This window comes from Numenius arquata, chromosome 14, assembly GCF_964106895.1.
Source record: "Numenius arquata chromosome 14, bNumArq3.hap1.1, whole genome shotgun sequence".
Classification (NCBI taxonomy): domain Eukaryota; kingdom Metazoa; phylum Chordata; class Aves; order Charadriiformes; family Scolopacidae; genus Numenius; species Numenius arquata.
Window position 1 is genome coordinate 14,345,141 of NC_133589.1, and position 18,479 is coordinate 14,363,619.

The 18,479-nt window shown below is 36.1% G+C and overlaps 1 protein-coding gene across 10 annotated transcripts in view; it reads right to left on the bottom strand.

The window, feature by feature from the left end:
* RBFOX1 (RNA binding fox-1 homolog 1) overlaps nt 1-18,479 on the bottom strand; it is a 1,256,716-nt gene that overhangs the window by 69,218 nt on the left and 1,169,019 nt on the right. For 9 of the 10 annotated variants that reach the window (XM_074158514.1, XM_074158519.1, XM_074158515.1 and 6 more), the window contains 3 exons: nt 18,279-18,371; nt 16,530-16,590; nt 10,679-10,732 (listed from right to left, as the gene is read on the bottom strand). In XM_074158514.1, coding sequence (XP_074014615.1) covers nt 10,679-10,732; nt 16,530-16,590; nt 18,279-18,371 — 208 coding nt within the window. The remainder of the gene's footprint in view (nt 1-10,678; nt 10,733-16,529; nt 16,591-18,278; nt 18,372-18,479) is intronic. The other variant, XM_074158522.1, reaches the window with a different exon arrangement.

Consider the following 18,479-nt stretch of genomic DNA (forward strand, 5'->3'; position numbering starts at 1 on the left):
GACTGGGAAAGACCTTGCAGATAGCACAGGAGATGGGAAGCAGCAAGTTCTTTCAAGCTCTGCTCTCATGTCAACATCTTTTTCCTGCTTCATAACAATGACTTGCTTTAAAGCTTCATCCACTTCATCAACGAAAAGTTAAAAGACGTATCGACTAATGACCCACTAAAATTCACAAAGATTGCTTTAGAAGGAAGAGCTTGACAATAATCACTGATTTTTAGTGCCAAATTTAGGCTGGCCATTGTACTGTTGGTATGTGACAAAGTAATGCCAGCTTAAAAAAACCACACTGTGTGACTGCCTTGTTTCTGTTCTGATTAGCGTGTCAACCCTACCATAGACGGGCTGTACTTCGCACAAACAATTTATGTAATGTTTCCATTCACAATGTGAAACAGTTGCAATAAACCTCCTTTTCCAAATATAATTTAAAAATGACTAATCAGCCACAAACATTCCTTGTACTGTAACCAAAATTTAACTACTGTGTCACACAAACTCAACTGCTGCTTGTACCAAAATACAGAACAAGCCTAGAGAGTTCACCTGTGCTTGGTAATGATTTTTTATCACTGGCATCCAAGTGTAAATCCTTATTCACAGACTGTTACCAAAACATCTAACACTGGAAATCCACTATTTAATCCTGTAAAAAATTGGAATGGTACTGTCAGTATTGCCCATAACTGCAACTTTCCTACAACATATGTTTACTATATGATATATATATATACACACAAAAATTCAAGTGCACACCAATTGATATTCAGTGACATTCACTGTCATTATCTTACACTGGGAGATGTATCCCACTGAAGTTCAGGACCTTTGAAAATCAAATCGTCATGCCTAATCACTCTAGGTCCTCCTCGCAGACTAAAAGGTATGTAAATGATGGCTACTCTTGGTTCACTGTAACTTGATCTTGGTTCATTTGTAACTTTGAGAAACAAGCATGAGAGAAATTCTGAAGTATAAATATAAACTCTGAGCTGGTATTATATTATTCTTGAAATAGGATACTTGAGAATATAAAAAATGCATTCATATTCTGCTGATAACTAAAATGGGTCACATTCACACATCCGCCTGATGAATAAAGACTGCAATATGAAAAGAATAACAGAATAAATGAAACTGGAGCATTCTGCTCAAACATGAACACTACGGTTTCACCATGGCCCTGGAGGGATTACAAGTAGATGTGTTTATACTTTATCCTCTCATATTGTGTCAAGACACTATTTTCTGTGTAAATTACCTATTTCAGTAAATCGATAAGACAGAGATGCAAATCTAATGCAATTAGATGCAGAGATGCAAATTACTAATCCCTCAGTTCTATTTGCTTACCCCAATGGATGTTGGTTTTAACTTACAAATAAAATTCTATTCTGAAAGACAAGCTGAGAATATAAAAGAGCAAAAATTGAATCATCATGCATAATCCTGGCTTTCGTTAGTCTATTTCCTCCCTAGCCCATTCAGATTCCAGAATTTCAGGAGCATGCAAAAACATTACAAAAACGGTAATGCAATGTTTCCTAACTTTCCAAACAATTCGCTTTTACTGTGCTTGGAGACTTCCCCCAAAACAATTTTCACAAAGAAAATCTGACAGAGACTGTATACCATTGGTAAAGCACAGCTTCATCTCAGCTACCTCCAACAAATGAATGAAAACTCACTATTTTGAAATTTACTCTCAGTCAGTACTATGAAATGCAGTTATAATGCAAATGTATTGGGGAAAAAAAGCAGAAGACAAACCAGAAAACATTAGCTATATGTTTGGAATACAATTCAACATAATCTTAAACTGCTTTAGCATTAATTTACAGATGTAATCAAGGTTTAACACGTAGCGGAGCTGTTTTCCATTCCACTTAACTGTATTAATTTCACATTTCATATATTACTTTATTACTTTACATTTGAGAATAGTTTGTGTGCCTGACTGTCCATTTTAACACATGGATCTTCCTAACTTTGTTATTCTTCTAATCAGAGGAAATTATTCCTCTGCATAACTGCTCTAAACTTATCTAGCATTGCAAATACCCCACCCAGTCCTGAACAAACAAGTGCTTTAGTGATGACCTTGTAGTTTGTCTTAACTTTTCCCTGAGAGAGCCTTAAACCATTGCTTTTTACATATATCCATATCTGGTATTTGAACTACAGACTTAGTTTTATTCTATCAGACAGCCACCATGCATACTGTAGCCTAGACCTCAGGCCCAGACAGGGCGCACCCAGGCTGACCTCTACTGTCAAGTAATCGGTGAGAGAGTCGCGGTAGCTATAAACCAGCTGGTTTTATATCTGGCCTCTAAACCTACATCACACAGAGTCTGGAGAATTTACTCTGGACCAGGCTTAGTCTTGCCTCCTGAAGCAGACAACCCCAGCACACACGGTTCAAATCTGTCCAAAAGCCAATCTGCGTGACATATGACAGTCAGTGTGCACATGGGGCCTCCAGTACAGCTCCCAGGGCAGTTTCTTGCAAACAGAATCTGTTTCATGTGGACTAAACCTGCTCTGCAAACTCCAGACCAGCATGTGGCAAGTGGGGATAATTTTCGGATTTACTTAAAACCCATGCTAATGCTGCAAACTAATGTAATAACAAGAGGACGCCAGGGAGACAGTTGTGGAAAAAAAAAAATAATCTCAGCATAATGTTTATAATTAGACAGTTATAGGCTGCAACCGTATTTATTTCTTTTCTGTCTGTCACTAATCAGGAAGCCATAGAACACATTTTCACTAACCATCAAATGATGTTTAAGTAAGAGAAGTCCAAGCACTATATTTCCTCAAAAGATTCTCTTTGTGAGTAAAGCACAGTACTTAACTACATTTTTAGCCCTTTAAAAATTAAGCAATTATATCCACATTAAAAAACATTTGAACAAACATAAAAGAAATGAAAAGCAATGTAAAAACAAAGCAAAGGACAATACGGCCCCTGCTTGACCAGAATGTTTTCTTTTGTTTTAATAAAGTAGTATTTAAACAAACGAGGCAAACTGCATACTTGGTGAAATGAGAAGAAAGGTGGAAACACGGCCAGCAGATCAAGAGCTGCTGTTATTCCCTCAACACACACACACTTGGTGCCTACAAGACTGCACCTGGAATACTCTATCCAGTTTTTAAACCTACTGCCACTCCAGTTCAATCAAAATGTGGAGAAACTGCAGAGGATATATTGGAGTGAAACCAAGACAGTCTAGAGCCCATCTCCTGTGAAGGGAGGCTGAGGGAACTGAACTTGATTAGTCTGGCAAAAAGGAAGTTAAAAGGTAATCCAACAGCTTTCACTATTTGAAGGGAAGTTACAAAGATGATGGAGCCAAAATCTCATTGGAATGGTAGCAGATGAAATATAAAAGGTCAATGGCCACCAACTGTAGCTTCAAAGGTATAGGTTGGACATTAGGAAAACTTTTTTCACTAGGAAGGCAGTGCAGCACTGAAAAATGTTACCCAAAGAAGTTAATAAATCTCTGTCCTTGTAGATTTATACAAATTCATCGCTCACCTGGTCTAGCACTGGTGTTAGTCCTGCTTGAAAAGAAAGTTGGACTGCATGACCTCCAGAAGTCAGTCCCAATTCACGTTTCCATAATTTTGTTAAGAAGTGTCTGGTCCAGTGTCAAAAAAATCTTATTTCATGGCTGTGAAATGTCCAGGTTAGAGTATGAACACCACTGTATTCCACAATAATCATGCTAGATCTGTGTGGGAGTTGCTCAGATGTATTATACCAGCTTACTGGGGAAAAAAGGACTACAGAAGAACGTACCTTCAAATAAAAGCAGCGTTAAACTAACAAAAGTTAGTTAGTTATGTATCTGAGATGAGCGGGACTACTTGAATAGTTGACAATTCAGATGAGCAGACCATTTGACTACAATTTGTCAAGATGTAATCTGAATACTTGAACTTGAAGCCCATTGACTGTAATGCAAGAACGGGACCTTCATATTGCCCCTACAGACTCAACTAACCTGACATCATTTGGGTGGCATTTTTGATGTGTTGGATATAACTTAAAAAATAAGATTTTCCAAATTATCAAAAGTGTATGCCTAAGGTAAAGTATAAGAAGACAGCAAGTGTGATACTCTTCTCACAGGTGTTATCCTAGTTTCCAATCACTTGCAGCTCAAGTAGGATCTCTCAGTAGTACCAACTCAGGGTGATTTGCAGAAAACTCAAGACTATGTCTCAGCAAGACTGGACCAACAAGAAAACACACCCCCTCCACAACACCTCCTTTCCACTGTTTTGAAAGAACTCCAACTTTCAGCAAATAGGCAGTTTCTGTTTTTCCGGATTCTACTTCTGCACAAATTCACCGTAACCCAGTATCAAATGATTCCTCTGTACCAGACTGGTCAAAATTCCTGACCTTTTCCACCGAAGAAGCAAGAACTCCCTTCTTAACCATTCTCTATCCTCTGGTATAAAGCTCTATCTACAGTTCAAGATTTACCACGAAATAATCAAGTGTACGGAATTTCTGTTAGAGATCACATAGGAACAGTATCAAAGCCTAAGTGTATACTGTGTTATTAAATATACATCCAAACAGAACATCTTTAAAGGGGAATACTGACAGTATCTGCAATTTTCTCTTTAATATGTGCAGACTTCGATAGAATGATAAATATACGTCAATTAACCTTGCTCCAGATTTGAATGTATAACCAATTAACTAAACTAATCTTTCAAAAAATAACAGTCATTGGCATTATTCTTTGAATAATCCCTGTTCAGTTTCCACAATGGTATACATTTTAATGAAAAACTCATTATAATGTAGCATAAGGCATAACTAATTCTGGAAGATTTTTTTTTTGAGTAAATAGCTAGTACAGATGCTGAATTCCATTTTTCTACTGGCTTTATTAATCTTCCATAAACCAGTATTTCCACTATAATGGCTTGTAATAGTGCCACAGAAGTTTTAGAAATCCATTAGCTGGCATCAGTGATGTTAATCTAACTAGGATTCTACTGGATAATCTACTGTCATCATTTGTATGATGGTACTTTCACATTATGATTTTTGAAACAACAGTTACAGCTTTGTTTCATGCTTTGAAAAGGAGCATCTTTATATAATAGATGGAATATTAAATAATAAATATTTAATTTTTCTGCAGTTAGAAAATTACTTAAACTGTTTATCTAACCATGTTGAGCATACGTTTACTTGGGAATATCTGCTTAGTCAATGGCTAAATTCAAATCTAAGTGTATGTAATCAAATTGTAAAATCTATATAGTAACAGCCAATTTTCACTAAAATTATGCTTTACAGAAATGGTACAGTGAACTTTTACCCTAGGATTAGAATTGCTGTGCAAGCATGTAATTCAGCTTCACAAACTCCAAACACCTTCACTGAGAAGTGTTTCTAGGGTATTTGCTGAGCTTATGCAAGAGTCATTTAAATTCAAAGAGAAACACTGGAAAGATGAAATGAATCCCAGGTGCTCTTGCACTCCAGAAATAGATGCTTTAAGACATGAACAAAGAGAAATAGTGTTAGCAAACATACAGGAACCTTCTCTTCCCCTGAATTACTCTTATTTAAGTGCATGTTTATATATAGAGAGAACTATGGTATTTCTTCACTTCTTAATTATATATAACATTATATTTCAAAGTTTTAAACAAACTTGTGAAAGGAAGTTTGTTACAAAATCTGCTGCTTGGAGGATACTGCTAGCTTCCAAACGCACAGCATGCTAAAAAGCCCCAGGCATCTAAAACTCCTCTGTCTTCTGAGGGCATATAAAATAGTCAAAAGCACAAGCTCTTCCTCTTTCTTTCATTTTAACTGATGGGAAAATTTTCCAGGCCACCTTGGAATGATAACTACTCACTGCTCAAGAAACTGGGTGCCTACAATAGTCCATACTGGGTTAAGACTAATTCAGAAGTGAATACAACTACTCAGCTATGTAGCACGACTCTTTAAGCTAGGTTCTGAAAAACTTCTATCACTTCATGACTATTCAGGAAAAGTAATACGTAATTAGTCGCTTAAGTAAAAGGAGAATGGGATCTCTATTACTTGTCGTCAAGCTGTGCTCAATGACTTGTTGTAATGGCTCTTCTTCACTAGTCTTAAGTCCTTTCTTTCTCCACTACCAACTTCAATCTTGAAATTTTTGAAATATTGTTTGATGGTTATGACTAGGTAAGAATATTTTCTCATGTGGGTCTCTGTGAATTCAACTATTCTCTCAAAGAAGATTCACTAGATTTCCAGGTAATTTCTATGACACCTTTTCCCCCACCTTGCATACTGGAACTGTCAAAAGAGAAGCCTCTCCAACAGGTAGGCACCCTAAAATACATTTTGTGCCACTTACAAGGACAAAGTCTTTTAAAATGGCCTTACTGTGTCTCAAGCTATCAACTTCAAATGACTAATCTGGTGTAGGAATATGGGGGCAACAATACTCTACATTTCATTAAGGATAGTGCAAGAGATTGCTCAAAAACTCATCATTCCAAAAACCAAAAGAGAAAAAAAGAAAGATTTGCAATAACTGGAAGGAACAACATGGAACTCTGCTTTCAGACTGCCTAAGGCTGAAAGGAATGCTAGGTTTAACGAATAAAATATACACTATATAAAAATAAACAAGCAGGTAAAAATTATATTATAACAAACCACAGAAACAAAGAATGTAACAACTTAGGATAAGAAAGTACCAGAGTACTCCTAGTAAAGAAACTGAACTGCAAATCTGTTATTTTGCCAGCCATAGATGAGTGTATGGGAGAAAACAACAGACTCGAGCTTAACATAGCAAAATTATGGGTCACTATGGGATGGATTTAAAATTTGATGCATATACAATTAAATGAAATTTTTGCCACAGTTTACTTGAAGACTTTGTGAGATGACTCATACAGTACTTCTTACAAATCTCTTCATTAGGACCTTCCTGAGAACTTGATAAATAGCTTACTGGAAAAGATAAGCTGAAGTGGAAATGCTACCCTCATTAAGCATTTCTTTCTCATAAGGAGGAAAAGCACCTTAAGTAGTATCATTTTATTTACTAGAAGATGACTATGTGGACATTAGTAATTTTTTTTTTTAATTACCTATCAATTACAATATATGTATAAGTGGAATTTTGCAAAATGCTGAAAATGATAAGTGAAAAAAATCACCACCTTTTTTTTTTTTTTTTTTTTTTAATGAAATGTCATTTTAGGACTTCCCAGCTGACCTGTGGGCAGGGCAGGAGGTGTGCCACTCAGCCGGTTCACCAGCACGTCTGCAGTTGGTGGCTGTTAGGGAGCCTCGCTAGGCCTCGGAATTACAACAGCACTCTTCAAATCACACTTCATGAACACGTCACTGGAAATCCATATTAATGCTACCATATGATCTAAATAGCCTTATTTCTGGAGCATTCTAATTTGCTACAGCAGGAGCACTTCAAAGTCAGAAAAACAGTCTTAGAAGGGCTACTTATGAAGAAAAATCTACAGTGTTTTGTAAATATATAGTATTTTCCAGTTCCCAAGTCATGCTTTACTTACATAGTGTCTGTTGTGCATCTGCTATGTATCTTACTGTCTCCATTTTTAGCTGTCATGCGTTCCCTCAATAAAGATTTTCTTTTACAGAAGTGTACACTCAGAAAAAAAGCAGAGCTATAACAATCATGTCACTGGTCCTACTGTTTACCATTATCTTCAAGGTTTTAGGGTTGATTTACATTGCGTTCCTCCCTATTTGACTTTAATTGTCTGCTTCAAGTTGTCAGGACATAACTATATCTTAGATTTGCATTGCATTAGGGGATCTTTTCCTTTCTCTATTGATCTTGTCTTACGGAGTAATTTAACTCAATTCTAATTTTCTTTTGCATGCGGGGTGCTCTCTATCCAAGGAAGTGAGTTATGTGTATTCAAGTGGTGCATCTTATGAATCTTGTTAAGCTTTACCGCCTTATAGCCCGCACTGATGGAATATTTAATCACAGAAATGAGTTGGCAGATATGATGTACAATACGGTTAAGCCTTGCGGCAGCGTGTGTCTTCACCGGCAATTGAGAAATGGGTGAATTTGCCATTCATCAGTGCCACCCTGACAGCTTTGTATAACCTTCTGGTTTTTTACTTATTTATGAAGATTAAAGATACTTTAAATCAACAGTTTCTCTGCAAATGTATCGTCCTTATTTCAGAAGTGGCCAAATTTTTCATCATTTGTTAGGGGATAAAGGAACTTCTTGCACTGACTGTGAAAGAATTGGTACAATTTTAACATGACAGGGTTGGAGACAATAATTAAACAAAAGAACTAGAACTTTGACTGTCTTAAAAATCACATTTCTAATTTTATAATCTTCAAAAGTGCAATTGCTTCTTCTCTAAGTAAGGTGAGGGGGGGAACCCAAAAAGAAAGCTATGTAGAAGTATTCTATTACGGCATACAACAACTGAATTGCTCTTTTACTGTTTCATTTTCTAACAACTTTAAGAGACCTGCATAGAGCTCTTTTTTTGTTTTGAAATAAATTGCTTAAAAGAAAGTTTAAATGTCTGAGAAAAAATTATCTTTTAGACAATACAGCAAATAGGCATTTGATATGCATTTTATAAACTCCCAAAACTGCCTGCATGTGTAAACAGAAAAAAAATCTGAAATACCTCAAGCATCTCGATATAACTTTCTGCATAGGTGTGGTGGAGTGCATGTCATAATTCATAAAATTAAATTAATACTCTTCTAATGGTAATTAAAGATTCTCATTAGAAGGGCAAACACCTCCCTTGTGTTGGCAATAAAAATGCACTCGGGACTTTAAGAGGTTATACGAAAAAAATCAATAACCTGCCATTTTATAATTAAAAGACAAAATAAATGTTAGGGAAAAGTCCAGTAAATTAGGAAAATTACCTTCAGGAGAGATTGAAAATATTGATTTTAATTTACAAACTATGTGAACTCTTCATGCCCTACTTCATGAGACAATTATAAGTCAGATTGTTAATTCTGCATACGTATTAGAAAATTGATTACTGTACTACGGGAATATTATTATATTTGTCATTAACACAAAGTCATTTATATAAAATGACTAATAACTCTTAGTTTCTAATTTATGCAGGTTCAGGGTTGGTTCACTAACTACTCAAACGAGATCAATTTTAAATTCCTGTTTCCAATGTAGGCATACATCAAGAAAGGAAATAAATTCTGCCTACACTAAATATTGCAATTCCATGAATGCCAAGTTAGTATTTTTATTATACTGTGCCACTTTCACCCTAATTGGAACATTTTTATCTATCTTAGTAGACGGCACTGGATTTATTACAAGCAGCTTTGTAAAAATAAATATGTTTGCAACATTAGTCCCATTTAACATTGTTTTATCTCCTGAAGTCCCTTGAACTAATGAAAATTTTTCAGCTTTGTCTAGTGGAGGCTTGAATATCTTCATGCATGGAGATTGCCCAGCTTCTGTGGGCAACCTCTTCCCATGCTTAACCACCATCTGTGAAAAATGTTTTCCTGGTATCTATTCTTTACTTGCTGTAAAGAACGTATTCTACAAGTACCTCTTTATCCTCAATTACTTAAGTGTGTGACAATGGGTAAATATTTTCAGTTTTTAAAACACGATTAGGTATTTGTATCCAGTATATACACACCCAGACAACTGAAAAACAGATCCAAATAGAAAAATGAAAAGTTCCCAGAGTTTCCCATGAAAGTCATGGACGACTCATATGTGATTTTGGAACCTAAGAAAGGAAGGCAACTTTATTATCTATCAGCAGCATTTGGATTTCCAGCGATTATTTCTGTCTTAGATGTAAATTATTAGCTTTCAAAAAATGGCTTTTTTTGGACTTGCTAGTGATTACGTTTATGGGAAGGATTCAAATTCCTCTGAAATCAACTGGGTTTTGGGGTACAACCGTGTTTGTTTCCAATACTGTTGGTAAAGTACATTTAGAAACTGTTGCTAGCCGTGACTGACTTCCAGGAGAAAAGGACTATACCTCATTAACTCCTAATTGTAACCAGGATGAGAATTTGGTGTCAAACTCAAGTGATAATATATATTTAAGATACAGAAATTTTAAGAACTGAATAACTAAATATAAAATTTAAATTAAAATGTTCAAGAAAAAAATTATGAACACAGATACTCAATACCTATGTGTGTCTATATACATGTATATACACAAAATATATATTTATAGATAGATTTTGTGGTGCTGTTGCTCACTAGGCTTAAGTAATTCCTGGAGGAAAGTCACTGTACTGAAATATAAAATAAAATAAAATAAAGTAAAATAAAATAAAATAAAATATAATATAAACAAAATATAAATAAAATAAAATCTCATGTAAGACTGGGATATTGCAGTACATTTCATGTTATATTATCTACTTTCCAATAAAGAGGTACTCATATATCTTCTATATAAACTTTAGTATGCCCAGGTAACTTCAAATCCTGCAATACAAATCTTTAAATGACTTGCAGATAATGTGAATCAAACAAAGATACCAACCCTCACACCAAACGCATATTCTGTACTTTTGCATGTTTTAAAGAATACTAAAATAAAATATGGTATGGATGACTATAGCAGAATCCTTACCTGCATAGAATTCTGGACTATAAACTGCACCAACAACTGGATTTAATTTCCAGCCTGCAGCAAACATAAAAACATAATGGAGTTAATATTGCAATTAGTGATAATAATAATGATTTGCTAATTTTGTTTTTGTATAGAGGTATACAGATAAAATGGCTTCAAAAAGAGTCATTTTAATGAAATTACTGATCTTACATTACTGATCTTTAATATCAGACTCTGAAGTTTCAAAATAAGTAATGGAACAAGGCATTCTCTGGACACGTAGTACTGGAGTAAATTATCACGTGAATTACCTTGGTTGCAATGCACAGTTGCCATGGACTTATTCCCTTAAATTATGGAATTAAGTCAGAACTAGTTCAGGTATCTCTTTATCATTTAGTACCAGAGCAGATCAGTTCTTTTTCCTTGCTTTAACTCTCTGCTTACAAGCCAGAAAAGCCAAAACAATTAATTTGCTGGACATAAATGTTTCTGATAAGCATGTGTTAGTGTTGATTACAAAGCAATCAAACAATCTGAGCATTTCGATTCTACTGTGGGAATAATGAAAGCATAGACACTATCTGGAAATTTCTATTGTGACATGGAAGAGATTTGTGCACTGTGGGATCCCAGTCAAATGCCAGACTTTTTTTCCATTTGCATTTGTACATCAGACTGCACTGAAACAGGACAATTAGAGGCACGTACCAGAAGTGACAGTACCGCCTGCCTTTACAGCTGATAAATGCTGTTAGCTTATTGCTATAAAGTAGCTGGCACATAAGAAAACGCTGCAGTCACAATCTGCAAAGCTCTAAAGTGGTACACATACAGACACTACCTTTGCCTTAAATAATCGCTGTCCTCCCACAGCTGTCATGAAACCAAAGCACAGAACCGACAGATATTCTGTACCGCGTGCTCTGGCCAAACCCCAGTGAATTGCTGTTGTGCCCTTACCCCTGACGCGGCATTTCCAGGCAAGCCCAGAGTGCACGGGCTCGCTGCAGAAGCAGGGATGGTGCTCAAAGCACGTGCTGCTCCAGACAGCAAGGCCCGAGGAGCTGAAGGGGTAATAAACACTGGCAAACTCGTCAGTGTTCTCAGCTGCGGTAACGTGCCAATTATTGTGTTTTGCTCAGTCCACAGGTAGATCCACTCCCAGTTAATACCAAACTCCACAGAACATCCCTCCACCCACACTTTTTTTTAAAAAAAAAAAACCACATTTGAACAATTATTTGAAGTACCAGGACCGAAAAATTAGGGGTTTTCCAAAAGCACACTTGAATCAGAGGAGTGGGAAGCACCATTTGTAAATGGGAATAAAGAAAAATAAAAAACAACCCCAAACTAAAGCATCTTGTAAACTTAAGAGCTATGGTACTTTAAATAGATCCTATAACTATGCTGCTGGAAACAAAACACAATCAAAACAGGGACAACAAGCTTTTCAAAATCAGAAGAGCCCAGGCTAGAAGAATTTAAATTCAAATTGTATTGAGGTTTCTTTCTGCCTTGGCCATAACATGTAGCACAGTAGAAGACCATAAAACCATAATGCATTAGAAGATTGAAAAAGTGTAATACAAAAATCTCAATAATAACACAAAAGAAAACTATTCCCACCCTTGAAAAATACTGCTATCTCTATCTGATGCACAGTAACTATTTACCAGTAATTAACGGTTCAGTAACAGAGGTGAGGGGTGTTTTTGAAATGCAATTCATTAATAATTACGAAGTAAAGAGCAGCATTGCATGCAATTGGTCTGCTGAAGTAATTGCAATTGCTGTATGTACCTAAAAGACAATTATGGAAGCTGACAAATGGCCAACCAAGAAGGGTTAAAATTCCTTTCCTCCTGAAAATTACAAAGGATTTTTACCTGACCTTTCAATTTTACATACTACAGGATTATACTCAAGAATGTCATGGTATAACAAATACTCTCAGCCAAGTTTTGTGTGATGAAAAATCATCCAAATTTTGAGACTTTCAGTAAAAAAATATCTAACTTTTTGCGTCCTAGGGAGTATTTAGTATTTGAAATTCATTACTTCCTCAAAAGACCACTGATCAACGCCATCCAGAATGAAAGACTGGACTGAATTTCAGATGTCAGCTTTTGCTGTCAAAGAAGGTGATAGACACCTCTCAGCTTCTAAGTTACACTAAGAATGCCACAACTTGTCCGAGAGAATGAAAAAATCTTAGAAGACGCAGATTGCTCTTCACAGCTGAAAGCTATGCTCATCTTTCAGTTCCTCACCTCTCACAGTGATGGCTGTCTCATCTAAATTTTTGGACCTTATACAGGAAATACTACACTCATCGTGAAAATAACAGTAATTAAACTTAACTTTATCTTGTCAGCCAGCAATGTGCTGGCCCATAGCTGTGTGGGTTAATCAAGTGTGATAGGAGTTGATGTATCCGGGCGAGCATCTGCCAAGTAACCCTACTTCAGCAGCTGGAGGAGGCACATTCTCTGCAGTGGGTGTAATTTTGTGCATTTTTCTCACTGTCGCAATATTAATCTCCTCCTCAAGTTGAAACTCTAAAAGCTCAAAACTTAAAAACCAAACAAGGAACCAAACAACCCCTCTGCCTGCCCCAAACCCCCACCCCATACTGTATTTCAAAAGAAATACAGGGTAAACGTGCTGAAGGGAAGGAAACAATCGTGCTGCACAGTGTAACAAGCTTTGGTAGAAAGCGGGGCACAGCGATGCGGAGATGTTATTATTGTATCACCTCCCAGGCCAGACAGGCATCTGTGGCTGGAGGAATGCTCTGGCAGGGAAGAATCCCTGTGACACTGTTTGCCTTCCTCCTGTTTGCAGAGGGGAAGGAAGGGGAGTGGGAGGGAATTCTATGGTGGTAATAGTCACCAGCTGTGAACTTGAATCTAAGTTTAGATCAACAGAAGGCTCAAATTCAAGACACCGCAAGTATAAACTTCAAAACATACGTATCCCTCTACTGATCGCTGTTTTGTGTTCCTCATTCATTGCTGTGCTTCTCTGAATCTACTTGCACATAGTTCTCTATTCTCCACAACACTTGGATGAGCATCCTGAATTGCAACGTGAGCATCAGAAGAAAGCGTAACTGTGAACAGGACAGGTTGGAACACCTAAAAAATGTCTCCAAAATATTTTTGCCAACAAGCAGAACTCCTGACAATGAATTTATTTGCAAAGAAAAGGCAGTTCTATCTCCAAAGCACATGAGGTCAGCCATCAAAATCATCCTGTCTGATAACAAACTTGCCCAGAAAGAGCTCTCCTAGCAACTGAGCATTTATTACCTGCTCATTTCAGGAATCATCAAAAGTCACCGGAAAGCATACTTATTTCAAAAACCATCTAGGACACAAAAGCAAACCACTTATTTGAATGAAGCTGCATATAGTTAAAAAAAAACCCCAAACAGTCTTGCTTTTTGTGCTTTAAGATCTACTGACTTTTGCAGTCATATTTACAACGTGAGCTCTGTTATCAACCAACCAGCAGTATTCAAGAAAGAAAGAAAAAACCGAGTGCACCTTATTTTTAAGTTACAATAAATATTAGTGCTTGATGTTTTCAGGTAATACAACAGGTGCCCCAACTACATTTTGAATACCTGCCAATAACATATCAGTCACTACATACTCCTTGAAAAATAAAGCCACACATTAAAAAAGAAGTGGTTCTGAAGAGATAGGCATGTACAAACAAAAAGCTTCTGGCTATCTGTGCCAGAAGCATCTTGCAAAAGTTAATATGTTTGTAGAAGAACACAGAAAAATTTGCCTTATGTTATTTAAAAGGTGAGACCTTTACTGCAGACAACAATAATCTTTAATAATCAGCTACAGTTCTGGATAATTTCTGACAAAATGATAAAGAACTAGAATCATACAATGTCAGCATGACTGACAACAGAAGCACTGATTAAACTATACGAAGCACCTTGCACGTCTACGCTTCATTCCTTGTCACTTGTAACGATTATGCAAGAAGAACCTGATTCTCCTTGTGTGTTTACTTTAGGGGATCTCAGACACTAAAAAAACCAATAAAATCTAAATGTATGAACTACAACCAGAGTTTGCCTTGGTGGATACCCATCAAAAAGTGTGCAAAAGAACATCCTGCATGCAATACCTTGGATGTATGGATTCACAAACATAAATGCTAATTTTTATGCACTAAACAGGATGTTGCATACTTTTGGTGAGATCCAGATGGAACAGGGTGGAAAATGACAGACACAAACCACTTCAAGTGGGAAACATTTAACAGTAGATGTCATCAATGATAATGTATGACCTAAGTAATCCTGCAGTGCAGGAAACAGAGGTGAACCTCCTCTAAAACCAAACACCATCTCTATTTCCAGCATTCCCTTCCTTTACCACTAGCTGTGCTGACTTGTAACTTGTTATTTGGTAATTAACAGTTTCACAGCCTTAGGATAATATGAATAGAAAACACACACCATAATTTATAGAAAAACTAATTTTACCCTTTTATCATTACAATAGATCAGACAAAGTTCATAGTATCATATGCACATAGTTAATTTAACTCATTACTGCAACAAAATCTTGTTATGTGACCTATTCAAGCTTCGTGTCTTTTTCGCTAGACTCACTCAGGTGTTTTAAAGCCAGTAAAAATGAAGGGGATTTTCTCATCTGCATCATTTGCAAAGTTCCACATTTACATACAAAACAAGGATGAAAACAGTTTCTGAGAAAGCATGAGGAAAATTTCACACTCCTCCACATCATTTTACCTAGCATAATCATCATATCAAATGAAAACCATCACTTTATTTTTACTGTGGTAGGAAAAAATTGTGACTCTTTCATTAAAAAATAAGCCACTGTTTGCCCTGGGTTTTAGTAAAACCTCACTAATGAGACCTCAGATATAGAAAATAAGATCTTTAGAATCTTATTTCTTTTCTAAAGAAATAAGAAAAAATTATCTACGTGCAGAAAAAACAAAATTAAATTGAAAAGCAGATAATTATAACTACATAATGTAGTAAAACTAGAAAATGTAACTGCAATTAACTTGAATCAATGTATTATTGTTTGACATTGTTAAGTTACGAACTTGTTAGAATTTTCTGAACTAGCAAACGCAAACAACTCTAGCACGTGATCAAACACTGCCAAAGGAAACATTTTTAAAATTTATTGCTTCCAAACTCCTCAAATATCCATGGATTATTTTTCTATCATTAAGATACAACTTTATACCAACTTAGGTCAGTATTAGAATGAGTATTTTTAGATAGCTTGGAATTTAGTTTTTTCCAGGGAAAAAAAGCTGGAAACAGCACTGAGTTACAGTTTGCCCTTTACTTGTAACAAACTGAGGATGGAAGCCACAGAAAATTATCTCTGACTAGATGCATGTCTTGGTACTAAAAAGTATCTCATGCCTGACAGAGACATTCTTCTGACTGGTCTGCCTACCTCCATCGTCCAAGCAAAACTGAATCCTCTGATTAGTTCATTCATCGCAACATTAACGCTGCACAAAGCTAGAAAAGAACAACACTTTCCTATCAGGTGTATGACCCTATACAAAAGCCCCTGTGGTTAAACACTCAGATTCCAATCAGGCAAAATGATGCATGCCATGCCCACATGGCTGTGAATTAGCTGAACTCTACACAGATGGAATTTATGCCCAGTCATATCATGGTTTAGGTCATTGGACAAAGCCTGAGCCCAAGGAGATGCAGGAGATGTGGATTGCGACACTTCATGAGGAGATGAGTCCACCCATTCAGCAGAAGAGTGAGGTTTCCCATGCACTGACATGAAAACAAAGCACTGAGATCTCATGCACTTACCATTCGTGTAAGGGTTGACGGTCTTTTTATTTGTCATTACACGTGCTGTTGCATTATTTACCTAAGCACATAGAACACTGGATTAGAAAGGGTTACAGGGAGGGTTCGTGTTACTATTAAATGCATGCATTATTACTGCTATTAGTCATGTAAAAATAAAATGCAATTTAATTTATAGAAGGCAACAGGTGCATAACAAAATCATACTATTTGTAATTACATTTACTTTCATAACCATTTTAACTTACAAATCATTTCAATAAAGCAACATCATATCATTTAAACTTTAATAAAAAGACATTAAAAGCAAATTAAAAGGTACTGCATAATTTAAGACTTAAGAGCATGCTTGTATTCCATGATAACACTGATACAATAAATACTCAAAACAGAAAAAAAGATTATATGAAGGAACATGCAGTGGAGTAGAAGGGAAAGAGACAAGGTACAAGGAAACAAAGAAAATGTCAAAAAAAGGGACAAACGAATTTTAGCAGTGTGCAACATAACCCTTTAGAAGAGAAGTACCATTGGAAAAGCAACATCTAGCATTCAACACTTGGAACAAGAGCCTTTTTCATTGCAAGAATTAACAAAATCATTCAAGCTTTAAAATCACAGCTAACAAAAGGATAAAAAGAGGGTGCATTATTTAACACAATATGGAGTTAACAATCTGAGTAAGATGTGCACGAAGTCATATCCTCAATCCAATCAGTGCCTCCCAGGCTTGCTTAAAACGTACACTCAATTACAGGCGTACCAATATAGAAAAAAATGTAGCATCAAGAAAACTTAATACAACAAGTCAAAAAAATTCACGTGGTATATCAGCGCTAAATACGTGAAACGGCAGATGGACTTCTCCACTTACCATTCAGCACCATCGCCAGCATGGGTATGTATACAGTTACCATGGTTACTGAGAGTTTGGTGAGGGCCCTAAGCGCTACCGTCGAAGGGGGAAAATGAAAAGGCAAAATATGCAACATCTTACTCAAAAGACGACAGCATTTTCAATTGGTATTTTTTTTATTCTAACAAATACGACTGAGGCAGTATTGAAGGGGATCCAGTGGTAGTAAAACGCATTTGTGTTGGTTTGTTACTTGATATGAATGGCTCGGGCCATCCAGCCAAAGTAGCCTGATGGTTTCATTAAAAATTAAATGTTAAAATTTGTCAGTCTCTAGTCTGGCTTTGTTTCTTTTTCTGGTATATCTTTTGGATGCTTCTTTCCCAATTTGAATTTTTTGAAAGCCACTGTGGATCCCGCATCAACCCTGCAGCAAAAAAAAAAAAAAGAAAAAAAAAGAAAAAAAAAAAAAAACAAAATAAAAAAACAACCTTTTGTTTGTTTTTGTTTTGTCTGTCACACTTTTTTTTTTGTTGTTGTTCTCAATTTTTTTTCTTTTTTTTGTTGGCTGGTTTTTGGAATCTACTGCACCCATCGATTTACAAAACATCCAAAATAATAACTTCAAAATATTAAAGCTTTCATTTTTTTTTCAATTCTGTCATCCACCTTTCAGCAATAATGATAATAATAATAATAATTACAAAAGAAATAATAATAAAAAACCCAAGTAAGGCCAATTCTCTCTCTTTATATATAAATATATATATATAAACAATGGGAAGGGGAAAGGGGAGCACACAGAAGACACCAATGATGCATCTGAAACAACAAATGAGAGTGAAGCAGACATTTATAAAAAAGATGAAAAGGAAAATATTTTGAACATGCACCTCGATTTTACGGCCCTCTACCACGGTGCCGTGTAATTTCTCCCTCGCCCTGTCCGCATCAGCACTATTTTCGAAAGTTACGAAACCAAATCCCTGCATGCAGGAGGGAGAAGGGGGGAAAACAACATGCACATTATTATTTCAGTCAATGACCACTTGTTTGCTTATGTTCTCTCTCTTTAATTTACTATTTTCTTGTCC